The following is a 14828-nucleotide window of genomic DNA, read 5'->3' as shown; positions in this document are numbered from 1 at the left end:
CTAGTTTTGGATTATATTGCCATCCTTGAACCAATCACTGTAGCCAGAGGAATGGAACGTGCTGATTGGCTGCACGCTGACCTGGACGTGGCCTGGGGCCGAGAGCAGGAGAAGGGTGATTTCCCAAAGAAAAGTCAGGTTACATTGAAAGGGAGTGAATGGATATGGGGCAGGCAAAATGCACAGGCCCCTTCCCAATACCCACAGCCCAAAGCCCAGTGATGGTTTGATTGTCATTCCTTTTGTCCTGCCCAAAAGAGGAAGGTGGTTTCTGGGGCTCCGATGAGAACTGGGTCTGACTTGGATTTAAGTTCAAATGTTTCCTTTTTCCCTCCTCTCACTTCCTCCTCATCCACTAACACTGACACCCTCCTATTGAAACCAGAGGCAACGAGAAAGGAGACACGTAGTGTGCCAAGGGGCCTGGCCTCCTTTGAGCTCCCAGAACCTTGCAGGCTGCCAGTCCCAAAGACAGTGCTTTCAGGGGAAAGGGAACTGGAGGCCCATGGGGTTATCTTGAGGCACTTGGGGGTCACGGAGAAGGAGATGCTTCCAAGTGACCAGTTTACGCAACTTGCTTCCCGGCTGGCCTCAGTTTATGTAATACTAGAGGCCCAGTGCATGAATTCATGCACCCGTGGGGTCCCTCAGCCTGGCCTGAGGGATCTGGCCAAAACTGGCTCTCCGACATCCCCTGAGGGTCCCAGATTGCGAGAGGGTGCAGGCCAGGCCGAGGGACCCCACCGGTGCACAATCGGGACTGGGGAGGGACGCAGGAGGTTGGCCAGCTGGAGAGGGACCGCAGGAGGACTCCAGGGCATGTCTGGTCCATCTCGCTCAGTGCCGATCAGCTGGACCCCAGCAGCAAGCTAACCTACCAGTCAGAGTGTCTGCCCCCTGGTGGTCAGTGCACATCATAGCGAGTGGTTGAGCAGTCTTAGCATATCATTTGCATATTATGCTTTGATTGGTTGAACGGCCAACCAGATGACCAGACACTTAGCATATTAGGCTTTTACTATATAGGATAGATGCTTCTGTACAGGTTAGTAATTTCTTTAACAAATCAAATTTTGGTTTAAATTATTGGTGAAAACCATAATACAGTAAAAACTAGCTACCATTTATGAAGTATCCTCTATTCACAGGGATATTTTAAAAGTCTATGAAGTAGACTTTATTATTTCCATTTCACAGATAAGACGGAGACTCAGAACCTGCCCAAGGTTCCGAGGGCAGTAAGTGACGGCAAGGACTAGAGCCCAGGTCTGCCTGCCTCCAAAGCCCCCAATGTGTTTTCTAGCAGTTGCTCTAAAGGAAAGGAATCCGTGGCAATGATGTTTATCACATTCTTGATAATGCCTCGTAGTATCAATCCTGAGCAGATAGGTTTTTATGTCCAAGTCTGTTTATCGTAAAGTACAGCTCTGGGTCATTTTGACGGTTAATGGGAAGCAGTACTAAATACTTTTCAACACTGAAGTTACAGACACACGTGACTTTGCTCATCCCCTCCACCATGCTTGGTGCTCCACTATGCCTTCCAGGTGCAAAGGCCCTGAGGGACCTTAGAGTCTAAGAAAACAGCAGAAGGCCAGTGAATGATCAAGGGAGAATGTGGGGAGACAGACATCAGAGAGCCAGGCCAGTCCTAGTCCACAGGCTCAAACAGTAGAATGTCAAGAAAAAGCCCTCGCCCTAACCGGTTTGGCTCAATGGATAGAGCATTGGCCTGCGGACTCAAGGGTCCCAGGTTCGATTCCGGTCAAGGGCATGTACCTTGGTTGCGGGCACATACCCAGTAGGGAGTGTGCAGGAGGCAGCTGATCGATGTTTCTCTCTCATAGATGTTTCTAAATCTCTATCTCTCTCCCTTTCTCTCTGTAAAAAATCAATTAAAATATATTTTAAAAAAAGAAAACGCCGTCACTGCCTGACAAGCATGGCTCAGAGGTTGAGCGTTGACCTATGAACCAGGAGGTCACAGTTCAACTCCAGGTCAGGGCATATGCCCAGGTTTCGAGCTCCATCCCCATTGTGGGGCATGCAGGAGGCAATTGATCAATGATCCTCTCTCATCATTGATGTTTCTAATCTCTTTCTCTCTCTTCCGCTCTGAAATCAAAAAAAGACGAAGAAGAGAAAGCCCTCACCCCAAATGAAGTCTTTATCATCATCACTGTGATATTTAACATAAACAACTGACGCAAACTTCCATCAAGTGTAGAAGATATTTTTATAGTTATGCAACGCAGTCTCTGGATAAATCAGCTGTGCCATGCAAATTCAGTTTCTACACAATCAGAGTGCTTTGCCCAGGGCCCCCTGTTGAGAAATCCTGAAGCAACTGCTGGAAACAGAACCCCTTTCCTCTCCCTCGGGCCATGACAAGTATGTTCCAGCTGTGAGTCACCAAAGCCATGACCCGAGCTGGGCGGGGTGAGCCGCAAGGGGGAAAGGCTCCGATTTCTCTGCAGTCAGATCTGGCCAAGCCTGTTTCTCATGTCAGTGCTTTCGTGGGTCAACAGACCGGCCTCCCGCTGAAGTCACTGGAGCTAATGAAACAGGCAGGACTGGACTTGGCTCCCGGAGAAGGAAGGAGGGAAGGGGTCATGCAGATTTTCCTTTCTGGAACGCCAGCGCTACCAACTTGGTATTGGTGTCTACTTTCCTCCTGATGCCACTGAGTTTTGGACATAAAAACCCAGTGAAAGGCGGTCAGACAGATTGGGAAATCAAAGGCAGAGGTAGATGTTGGGCCTTTGCCTTTTATCTCAAGTGCTGGTTTGCAGCTGGGAGCAATTTTCCCCACCGTGTCTCCACCCCTGGGGCCCATGTGGCAATGTGGGAAGACATTTTTGATAATCCCAACGTGGGGTCAACGGGAGTGTTGCTACCATCTTGTGGGTAGAGGCCAGAGATATTGCTAAACATCCCACAGTGCCCAGGGCAGCCTTCCACACGAAGACTTATCCAGCCCCAAAAGTCAACTGTGATGTAAGAGAACAAGGAAAAAAAACCCTCAAATATTTAAGGGCTTTTTGTGTGCCATAGGAGCTACACATACACATATATCATTTAGTCTTCACACCCAACTCCACAAAGCAAGGCCCATTTCCCAGGTGAGAAAATGGAACCCCGAATTAAGTGGGGACTTCACATAACCACTAACTGGCAAAGAAATCTGAACTTGGCTCTGGGTGATTCTCACTCGATCTTGTGCCCACTCAACCTTGTACCGGGTGCCTAACAGAAGTTCAAGAGAGACTTACTTGAATTAATCATAGATACAGCCCTAGCTGGTTGGGCTCAGTGGATAGAGCAGGGGTCCTCAAACTACGGCCCGCGGGCCACATGCGGCCCGCCGAGGACATTTATCCGGTCCGCCAGGTGTTTTTGCCGCCGCTGCCTGTCCTGCTTAGCAGCCGACTCGTCCCGGGCCCGCAGTGCGCATGCGTGGAATGTGCGCCGCACTCTCCGACTCCCCTCCAACGGTCTGAGGGACAGTGAACTGGCCCCCTGTTTAAAAAGTTTGAGGACCCCTGGGATAGAGCATCAGCCTGCAGACTGAAGGGTCCCAGGTTCAATTCTGGGCAAGGGCACATGCCCAGGTTGCGGGCTCAATCCCCAGTTGGGGGTGTGCAGGAGGCAGCCGATCAATGATTCTTACCATTGATGTTTCTATCTCTCCCTCCCTCTCCCTTCCTCTTTGAAATCAATAAGAATATATTTTTAAAAAATAATAATAATGGCTATAAATAAATGAACGCAGGAGTCAGTGGCCCTGCACTACATGCTCACTTCTTCCTAGCCCTCCTTGAGGAGAACACAGATCCTTCCCGGGTTTGGTCAGGGTGACATGTTGCATGTGCCAGGAAGAGAAACCTCTCCCGGACAACTCCAGGAAAAAGAGGAGCTTACGCTGAGAATGCAGAGGGATTTTGGAGACGAAGCACGGTCGGGACTAGAGCTGGGAAAGCCACCAGGAATCAGAATGCCCCTGCCCTCTGACCTCTCTGCCGCTTGGGGGCTTGCTCTGGTTAACCATCGTGCCTATGGCCCAGTATAGCAATGCCAGCTCCATTTTGACTCGGAAAGTGCCCATGGCCTCTCAGCGTGGCTCTTAGGTAACCAGCTCGGTCCGTCATGCATCCCCAGAGGAGGGATTACCCTGGTGGAGCCTAGGCTGACCTTCAAAATGATTGTGGCCCCAGCCAAACAACGGCAATTTCCTGCGGCACTCTGACTGAGGCCTGGCTAAAGGAGCCTTGTCAAGCCTACAGACCATGAGCAACAAAATAAAATTAGTCTTGCTTTAAGCCACGTATTTGGGGTGATTTATAGCTGCTAAAGAGCAAAATTCAACCAAGTAAATGTGAAGATCTACTAATTGGCTTTATTAAGTGATTCATGACTTGGACAGCATCCCATCTAACAACGCGAAGAGAGCTCCAAGGGGCTGTACACACTGGAAGGTCTTTTTCAGCAGAAGTGTTGTTGGTGAAAGTGGAGTTCTTGAGGTGCCGCGAGGAAAATAATTTCCGGAGGCCCCCCGACGGGAGGATGGGGTTTTGTGGGAAGACTTACAGATGATGTAAAATTAAGGGGGTCCCATCTCTGTCCGTCTCACCGTGGAAGAAGTCCAATCTTGACCTCAGCAGGGCCACAATTAAGGCCACTGCCCAGAATTGCTGCTCCCTATGAAAGTCCAGTCCAGTCCAGCATGTGGCCAGTTCAGCTTGTGTTCCCAGCTGCAGTTCCGAGGTGGGTGTGGGGTCTGCGTGGGCATGGGCCATGCGGCTGCTTAAGGCCAGATGACAATGGAGAACAGGGGAGCACACGGTGAGTGCAGGTCACGGAGCAGGAGAGAGCGAGTGTAGAATAAGGGCAAACAAGAGCAAGAGCACAAGAAAGAGGAAACTTGGTCTGGAAATTTTAACGAGGAGCTTTTTCAAACTAACTCTATCATGAGCTTCTGATGGGGTCCAACCCTAGCCAATCCATTGCTTCCCTGGCTAGACTGACAGACAAACTCCTCTCCTGTGTCACCCCGACTTCACTGCGCATGTGCCCATCTCCCCTTTTGTTCGATCCCTTCCCCGAGGGGTCTGCAGGGAATGGACAGGTGAGTCCCTGAGAGCATGAAGCTGTCGCTTCCTGGTGAAGCTGCCCGGGTGACCATGCTTAAATGTCTGGCCTCCCCTTTGCTCTCCTCCTGTTATTAATATTAATAAAAGCTAATTACAATGATAATAGAGGGTGTGGCAGGAAAGTCATTAGCAAAAATTTTTTTTAAATGAATGAATGAATAAAAGAGCTATTTTTAAGGCTAGGTCATCTTCTTTTGGGGAAGAGAATGTCAGGGCCTTTGGCACACTAATTATCTCACCCATGTAGATCAGGAAATTCCAGGCCAATTGGTTTAAAATCCCACTCCTGGAAGAGGCTGAAGCTACAATTAGGTTGGTTATTAAGTTTTGGTTGGGTGAGGTGGCTTAGCAAAAGTGACTCCATTCTGGCCTGTTTCTTTTAAAAAAAAACACATTGCACAGTAATAGATAACTGGAACAGAGTTAGGTATTGGACAAGGGTTGCTGCTGTAACAGAAACCGAAACATGTGGCAGCCTTACAATTCTGCTCCCTATTCCAACGTCCAAATCACAATATCACAATCATCCTGTGTTTGACCAGCAGACAGAAGCCAGAAAGGCCTCCAAGAGCAAGTTAGTGAAAGTCTAAAGGAGCGTGAGGGTAACTTAAAGGAAAGTGAGGAAAATGCTACTAGAAGATCGTGGAAAGGGGACCCTTGTGGGTGCTAGAAGGTCTGGTGACACTCGTCTCCTGTAATGTGAAAATTAGGAAATATTTCATAATGAACGTGAGGATCTGGCCAATCTATAAAATGCAAAGGAGAGAATGTAACTAAAAAAGGAAATTTGGGGGGTTTGGGGCAAATTTTAGAGAGTATATAAAACAGGCAGAGTTTTCTACTTCTCACTCCCAGCCTTTCTGGAGGGAAATTATTCTCACTCTGCTCTAACCTGGTCAAAGCCCTGATAAATACACTCTAGTGAGTGTCCCAGGCCCAGGAAGAAGCCAGCTGTAATTTGAGCTTTCCCTGGTTAAACATGGCATTAGGAAATACATGATGGCTCCTGCCGCAGTCTTTTCGCAACAAGGGTTCAGGAATCTGGAGAATGGCTGTGCATAAATGAATAGAGACTAGACAAGAAATATAAATTTGGAAGGCATTTGGGGGAACCAGGCGGAGGTTTCATCCTCTAGGGCAGTGGTTCTCAACCTTTTTAATGCTGCGACACTTTAACCCTTTGCACTCGCTTGCTTTTTTCTCGATTCCTTTATTCTACTCGGGATTTAATTTTTTAAATACCCCAGATTTTACAAAGCGCGTCAGTAGAATAAAAAACTGGAGTTTCTTTTCATACAAACTTATTTATTTGGATTTTTTTATATTTCAAATTATTGATACATTCAAAGAGTATAAAAAGAGCTGCTACCGATGCTAACCGTGTCGAGTCACACTCGACATCCGAGTGCAAAAGGTTAATACAGTTCCTCATGTTGTGGTGACCCCCAACCATAAAATTATTTTCATTGCTACTTCATAACTGTAATTTTGCTACTGTTATGAATCGTAATATAAATATCTGTGTTTCCCAATGATCTTAGGTGACCCTGCTAGCGGTTCTCAACCTGTGGGTCGCAACCCACAGGTTGAGAACCGCTGCTGTAGAGCCTAAGACCATCGGAAAACACAGATATTTACATGAGGAACTGTATTAAAGGGTCGCGGCATTAAAAGTTTGAGAACCACTGCTCTAGGGGAATGGCTCCCTGAATCTCTGGACCCATGGTTTTTTATTAACACATTTGCCCTTTAGCAAAGCAGATATACATATCAAAGGTAAGGTTTGGTAATCAATAAAGGATTATCAGGTTAGGGGAATTGCCCTCAGCTGTTTGGCAGCAGGTAATAATATTCAGGTCTTCAGCCATGCTGAAGATGTCTATCAGCCTCCTGACAGAACTTCTCACATTTATTATGCTAACTAATGTTTCTAGCCTCCAGCAGGCTCCCAGGTCATACTCTCTTAAATATTACCCCCATAAAGTACCAACTAAACTGCCTTTGTTGTCAATAATTACTGGTTGCTGTAAGCTTCTGTAAGGATGATAATTTCCAGGTTGTTTCTGAAGGACTTAGGTCCAAACGCATTCAATTTAATTATTTGTGAGCCACCATTCTGGGCCAGACCCAGATAGGCTTGGAGACACCAATCAGAATAAGTCACAATCCTAGTTTTCAAAAAACTTATCTGGTATTGAAGGGGACCAGCAAGTAAACAGACCACAACATTAGTATGCGATGAGTGGCAAAGAGGCATGTACAAGGACCAGAAATAGCATAGAGGGAAGGAAGTCTTTCTGGAGAAGAGAATTTCTGGGTTGGGTTTTAAGGTATGACTCGGAGTTCAATGGGAACTCAAGAAGGGAGCCTTACTCCTGTAAAGGGGATGAAGTCATCAGGCATAGCATGCCCTCAGTTTGCTATAAGCAGTTTTTGTCTTATTGGAGCATATAATGAAGGGTATGTAGATGCAAAAGATGCAGCTAAATAAATTCACAGTGGCCAATCTTATAACCTAAACTAAAAGCTGGAATTTAATCCTGAAGACAATGTGGAGGAGAGGCATGGATCTAAGCCCTGGAAATAAAAGTTTGACTTTCTTTTAAGAAAACTCACTCTGGCATCAGTAAGGAGGGTGGATGGGGAAAAGCCAGCTAAGAGGCAAAAAGGGCCTTTACAAAAATAAATGTGAGATTCAGCGGCTAGTGCTCAGGTGAGAGCAATGAGGTTGGACAGGAAGGACCAGACATGAGGTAACAGCAAAAGGCATTGGTGGCCTGGATGTGGGCTGTGAGGGGGTGAGAGGAATCCAGGATGACGCCCAACTTTTCTTTGGGTGAGTGGGTGGATGCTGGTACCACAAGCTGGGCAGGGCCTTTAGGCGAGAGAAGAGGGATGGGAGGAGGAGGAAGATGGGAGGGATGGGCTTGTTGAGGTTAAAGTTCCAGGAGGTGGGGGTCAGCAGGCAGAACACAGCTCCAGAGAGAGGCTCCTTCCTGGCCACATAAGGAAATGTCTGGGAGGACCCATTCCTGGGCAGGGCGGAAGTATGAGACAACCAAGCTGGGGGCCTCTCAGATGCAAACTGTCAATTGCTCAAACAAGCTGGCTCCTATGACAGAGCATGGATTGCATCACCAATCTGAGGACAGCATGGCCCTGGAGAGCAACCAGGCCAAGGCAGAGCCCTGATGTCCCACTGGTTTACTCCCCATGCTCCTCCTGCTTGGGACATGGCACTACCATTTACCCCAAAGCTCAAGCCAAACCCCCAAACCTCTTCTTCCTGCCTCCCTTTCCTCCCCACATTCATCTCATCTAATTCATCCTTGACCACCTCTATCTCAAATGGCTTTGTCACTCTTGATCCCCCTCTCCTGCTTTATCATCTTCACAGCATTTACACTATCTAAATACATGCCATCTATTTGTACTATCTAAAGTAATACAGTATATATCTGTCCACTTGTCTGTCTCTGTCCCATCTGGGATGTTAGCTCTAGAGGGCAGGGGCTTTGTCCTATTCCTCACTGGCTCCCTAATCCTAGAACTATGCCTGACACACTGTAGGAGCTCATTTGTTAAATGAATTTTTTAAAAAATATGTTTTTATTGACTTTTTAGAGAGAGAGGAAGGGAGAGAAAGAGAGAGAGAGAGACATCCATGTGAAAGAGAAACATCAATCAGCTGCCTCCTGCACGACCCCTACTGGGGATGGAGCCCACAACCCCATATGTGCCCTGTCAGGAATCAAAACAGCAACCTTTTGGTGCATGGGATGACACACAACCAACTGAGCCGCCTCACAGACCAGGGCTGTTAATGAAGTTCTTGATTCAAGCACTTCTCTACTGTCACTACCCTGGTTCAAGCCCCCACACAGCTCCCAGAGCCCCTCAGACTTGGCAACTGATTGCCTGAGCCAGTGAGGGAGGAGTCTGAGGTAATTGGTCTTTCCTTTTCCAAGTCATGGCACCTCACCAATCCACCCATGCTCCACAAAGCTGCCAGAGCAGCCCTCTAAAATCACAGATCATGTCACTCCTCTACTTAAAATCTTCCAGTGGCCCTCAAGGCCCAACATGCCCGCCTCTCGAACCTCACCTCCAATCACTTCACTCCTTGCTCTCTCCTTCCCATACTTGGTTTTTGTTCCTCAAACCAAACCTACCTCCAGTACCAGTCACTCCTCTGCCTTCCCCAGCAACCTGCATGGATCTCAGCTCCTACGCCACCTCCTCGGAGAAGCCTTCTCTGACCATCCAAACTAAAACAGAGCCTCCTCCTCTCCCATAACTCCTGCCACCCGTTAGCACATCACCCTGGTTATTTCCTTCCATCACCCATCACACTCTTCTTGTTCACCGATTTGGTAACTTGATTTCTGTTTCTCTTTTTTTCACCTCTCTTCCCCCAGCATGCCTAGAACATAGTTAAAGCTCAATTAGCATTTGTTGGATGAAACTGTGCTCCCACTATTATGATGGTGGTGATGGTGGTAGTGGTGATGATGATGATACAACAATGATCCCAATGATACTCATACTAATAATACTTTCACACAGTGGGATGCTTGTTTGAGTGTGTGGATCCAGGGACTGATTATAGCATGTTCTTGACCATCTAGAGACAGAATCCATTTTTACAAGCTTTACCTGGGCTTTGAAGGTGTGTGTGTTTAATTCATGCCAGGAGACCTCATAGTCATCATCAGCTCTAATGTACCACCTTTCTCCATGGATACCTACTCAGTAAAAGCAAAATGAGATTGTGTCAGGAATCCTCTATTGCAGGAAGCCACCCACAGCCGATACTATTTTGAGAGTGCACCAAGGAACGCGGAAGGCCAATGGACCTTGAGCATTAGCAGGGCTAACACCAAGCACCATTGTTCGTTTTGAGATAGAGGTTGGCTCGAAGCATTTTCCTGACCTACTAGCCTCAAAGTAAATGTTTACTGGACCTTACTGATCTTTACTCAACTTTATTGACCTTAGAGACAGTTTGTCTTCTACCTGTTTGCCGTGCTTTACTGAGGACAAGATGTGTATCTAAAACTGAATAAAAAGCGGTTAAGGCCAGGTTTCAGTGTGCCTCTCCAAGAGAGAGGACTCCACCTGGCCCCCCATGCCTTCTAAATTCATATTTCTTGTCTAGTGTTTTCATTTGTGCAATGGCCCCTCCTTCGGATCCTGAACCCTACCTGTGCAGGTTGCGGCACTCTATCACTTTGCAAGATGGGATGGATTTACAAATATTGAGACAAGATGCTCTTCACAGCTCCCACACTCACTCTGCCAGGAAGGGTTTGAGAACATAAGAGAGAAAATGTAGTCAACCAGACAGTGCTGGAGGGAGGGACGGGGGCTGACAGCCGACAGGGGCTGTGGAAGAGAGATTCTGGCAAGAAACTAAAGCAGGGTGACCTGTCCGTCTTAATAACACTGGGGAAAACTTAAAGGAAAACATAATTGACCACATCTCATATTGCTCCTGAAAAAGAGAACCTCAAAAAGCAGAGATGGAAGAAATCTCAGGCAATCATTTCATTGTACAGATGGGTAATTTGAAGCCCAGAGAGGAGAAAGGAACTTTCCCAAGGTCACACAGAAATTCCATGGCTGATCTAAGATTAGAATTCTCACTATGAGAAATTCACTGTTTTTCTGGCATATAACATCACAGGTGTAAACCTAACTTTTAAGCTACATTTAGCTAAGTCGTTCACGTGTGGCCACAGAAACTAACAAGACTGTATTTCCAAAACTCACCCAAATGCCGATGGCTTCTTACTTCTAGCTCGCCTTCCGCTTGGACCATAACCAGCCTATCATAAGGTACAGTATCACTTCCCATTTGATAGCTAATGCTATCAAAAAGAAGCAGGAATTGCCCAGCCGGCATGGCTCAGTGGTTGAGCATCAACCTATGAACCACGAGGTCACAGTTCAATTCCTAGTCAGGGGCACATGTCTGGGTTGCGGGCTTGGTCCCCAGTGGGGGGCATGCAGGAGGTAACCAATCACTGATTCTTATAATAGATGTTTCTACCTCTCTCTCCCTCTCCCTTCCTCTCTGAAATATATATATATATATATATATATATATATATATATATATATATATATATTTTTTTTTTTTTTTTAAGAGGCAGGAAAACAACCAAAAGATATATGTTGATAGAGAACAGGGTGTGCACACAAGACTTACAGAATCAGTGGGTGGATCATATAGAATACTGAACATTCTTTGAAGCCATGTCAAATCAGAAAACATGACTCTCACCCAATAAAATTGCAGGAGAACAAGACCATTTGAGAACATGTAGGGTTCTGTGTGGGAAGAAGTGACAAGAGGGTAAACAAGGTTAAGTCTACCACTCAGAGCTCTACAATACCAGGTCACATTACTGGGAGGTCTGAATGATGTTTCTATTTAAAAAATCTAAATTAAAAAAATAAACATATTTCCAAACAACATATGTGGAACCTGGGACCAAACAACAAAAGGTAGGGAAGCACAAAGCACCAATCAGACCTAGGGCCTAATCCTAAATACTTACCTGAGCAGGATACTTAAGCTTTCTTTCTTGTCTTAAGGTTAACAACAACAATCTACACTAATAAAAGAGAAAGATGCAAATTGACCATACCTTCATGACACCCACCAGCCAATCAGGAGTGAATATGCAAATTAACCCAACAAAGATGGTGGGTTAATTTGCATACACAGGTGCTGAGTGGCTGGGGGCAGGACACTTGAGTCATCACCATGAAGCATCCATCTTATATAAAAACTGCTGTTTGAAATTTTAACCCTATTTGGCTTCTGTAAATGCTTGCTTGCTTAAATAATAAGGAAAACAAGACTACTCCCACTTCAGAGAGGCCATTAAACCTTCCCCGGATGAAATTATCAGTGCTGGCACCAGGCCAGGCCTTTGGTTGAGGTCTCAAGGCCCCAGCACATAGGGGCTCTTTAAGAACTTGCAAAGGGAGCCGGAAACACCCCATATTTGGGAGACAAAGAAGGTAAAAACATATAAAAAGGGAAAATTCCTCCATGTTGGGGCCCAGAATTTGAGAGACATTTTCCTCTGGACCCGTGCGTAATAAATGTAACTCCATCTCTCTAAGTATTGCTTGGTTCTTCTCCAGTTTTCTGTAACAGCCATGACAACAACGCAGGCATTCCGCACTGCCCCAGCCCTCCCGGCCTCTGGGCAGCGTGGGAAGGTGGAAAGGTGGCTCTGGGCCAGAGCAAAGGTAGTGCTGGCAGCCACGGGAAGGAAGGCCCATTCTTGCACGAATCTTCGTGCATCGGGCCTCTAGTACAATAATAAACCTAGATGGCACTTACTAATCCATACCATCGTGACAAAATATGCCAGGCAATGCATTAAGCACTTTATATGCCTTTGTCATCTAACCCCCATCTCAGTGGCATGAAATGTGATTGGCACCATTATTTCCAATGAGAGCCAGAGAGATGAAATCATTTGCCTAAATATATTACCAATTTGTAGGACCAAAATGTGAACTCGTTTGAGTTCTTAATCATTGTATTTCAAAGGGTGGTGGTGAGGATTAAATTTAAAATTTAAGAAGGAAAGTACCTTGCCAAGTGCCAGCGCTTAGAATGTGCTCTCTGTGTGGTAACGTGTGTCCCCTCCTGGCCTTATTCATAACCCTTGGCTTATCCTGTTCAAGGAAGGGGCACTAAGGCTCAGTCCTCCACTGCCAATTCTCAAACCACTGGTTGCCAAAGTCGCTGAATTCCTGGTCAGTCAGCTGGGAGGCAGATGTGGAGGGAAAGCCAGAAGAAGATCCCAATGCTGTTCCTTCCCCTTCCAGCTGGAGGGCTCAGAATCTAGGAGGCAGAGGGAAAGGGGTGCCTGGCTCTACTATGAGAACTCGAGTCTCTAGTTTTCTTCTCTGGGAATCGATTTCCCCTCTGGAAGCAAGGAGCTGGGCTGCAGGACCCCCGAGGGGACTGTGGAATGGTGACAAAGAGCATGTGCTCCCCACGTGATTTAACTTCTCACATCCTGCCCCATTTTCAAAATGCGTGATAAGACACCATAACGAAGAAGAATGGTTCGTAGTACACAAGGTTGTTAAAGTAAATCAAATAATTCGCCAAAAGTGCTTAGCAGAGTGCCTTGGACATGGTAAGCATCCAACAAATGTCACCTATTACTACTGGACATGGTAAGCATCCAACAAATGTCACCTATTACTACTATTGCCATTATTACTATCAACATCATTACTCCAACTCCAGTATTAGAGGTGTCACTATTAAGCCGGGGGGGGGATTCCTTTGTAAATGTATGTAACGGTCTGTCTTAAGAGTGGCCTTAGAGCCCTGGATTCTGCGCCTTCCATGGCACAAGGACCAGCTTTTCTGCCTCCAGGGAAAGTCGGCAACTTCTAGTACAGCTACGACGGTACCTGCAAGAGTTTTCTTCCCCCTTCTGCTCTTTCCTCAGCGGGCAGAGGCCCAAGACCGGGACTTCGCAGCCCGCCCACATCAGTCACCATTGGCCGCCCCGTCACTGGCGTGATTAAGGCCCCGCCCCCTTCTCTCTGGGCCCACTCTAAGGCGATCTCCCGAATGGGAGGGGCCTCGAAGGGGCGACCGCAATGCATCCTGGGCTTTGTAGTCCATCTACACCTCTGCAGCCAAAGAGCGGGGCCTCGCGACCCGGAGAACTACAATCCCCAGCAGCCGGGCCGCAAGCTGGGAGAAGGGGGGCTCGCGTCACGTGGACGCTCAGCCTGGGCGGGCTATTTCTCAGTGCAGCGGTGGCAGCTGGGGGACCGGGGCCTTTTGTTTGGAGCAGCTGCAGGGGGTGGGCCCCCGGAGCGGCGAGACCGGCGGCCTTCCCCAGCTCGCTCGGTCCTGGCCGCCCCTCTCAGGGGTTGGGGGGCCACCCCCTGGGCCGGCCTCGCCTCAAGCGCCACCGTCCCGCCCTAGGCCCGCCCGCCCGCCGGCCCCGCCCGGCCAGCTAAAGGGGAAGAACTGGCTGGGCCTCCTCGCAGGGCCTAGCCACCTCCGGAGTCGCTGCCACCACCACCACCACCCTCCGCGCACCGAACCCCAGGCTGCCCCTCGCCCCTCAGGCCGTCGCCATGAAGATCAAGGATGCCAAGAAACCCTGTAAGAGGGGCTTGGGCTCCCTGGGTTGGGAGAGCGCCTTGGGCCGCGTCTGGAAGCCCCTTGGCAGAGCGGCCGGGTTCCAAGCCCGTCGCCCACCGCCGGTGCCCTGCACGGGTTGGGGCAGAGGGACCACCAGGGCACAGGGTTGGAGGCCCCATCGCCTCACCCCCCTATCCTTGCATGCAAACGCCTTCCTCCCCCCTGGCCCTTTTCTCCCACTTCCTCCTCGAGGCCTGGGCGGTGCGAGAGGGAATTTTTAACTGGAGCCACCAGCGCCTGCTCCCAGCTTCCTCTGCTGTCGTGTTGAAAATGGGTGGTCATGGCTGTCAAATTGCGCCGGAGCAGTCACTGATTTCTGGGCTTGCTGCTTGTGTCCTTGAAATCCCGGTGGGTTCCAGGGGATTGTCACTGTTGTTATAATTAGAGCTTTTCAAGGCCTGTGCCTGTAACCTGCCGGTGACTTATTCTTGTTGAGCATAAAAACTAGTTTATGTTTGTTTAAAAAACAAAAAGGT

The 14828-nt window shown here is 47.9% G+C and overlaps 1 protein-coding gene across 1 annotated transcript in view; it reads left to right on the top strand.

Moving 5' to 3' along the window:
• Positions 1–13945: 13945 nt before the first annotated feature.
• PANK3 (pantothenate kinase 3) overlaps positions 13946–14828 on the top strand; it is a 28559-nt gene continuing 27676 nt past the window's right edge. Inside the window, exon 1 of the mRNA XM_079771939.1 lies at positions 13946–14313. Within this exon, the coding sequence (XP_079628065.1) occupies positions 14286–14313 (28 nt within the window). The 5' untranslated portion in view covers positions 13946–14285. The remainder of the gene's footprint in view (positions 14314–14828) is intronic.

Source organism: Cnephaeus nilssonii (assembly GCF_951640355.1).
Source record: "Cnephaeus nilssonii genome assembly, chromosome: 5".
Lineage (NCBI taxonomy): Eukaryota > Metazoa > Chordata > Mammalia > Chiroptera > Vespertilionidae > Cnephaeus > Cnephaeus nilssonii.
This window is presented reverse-complemented; position numbering and strand designations above follow the sequence as displayed.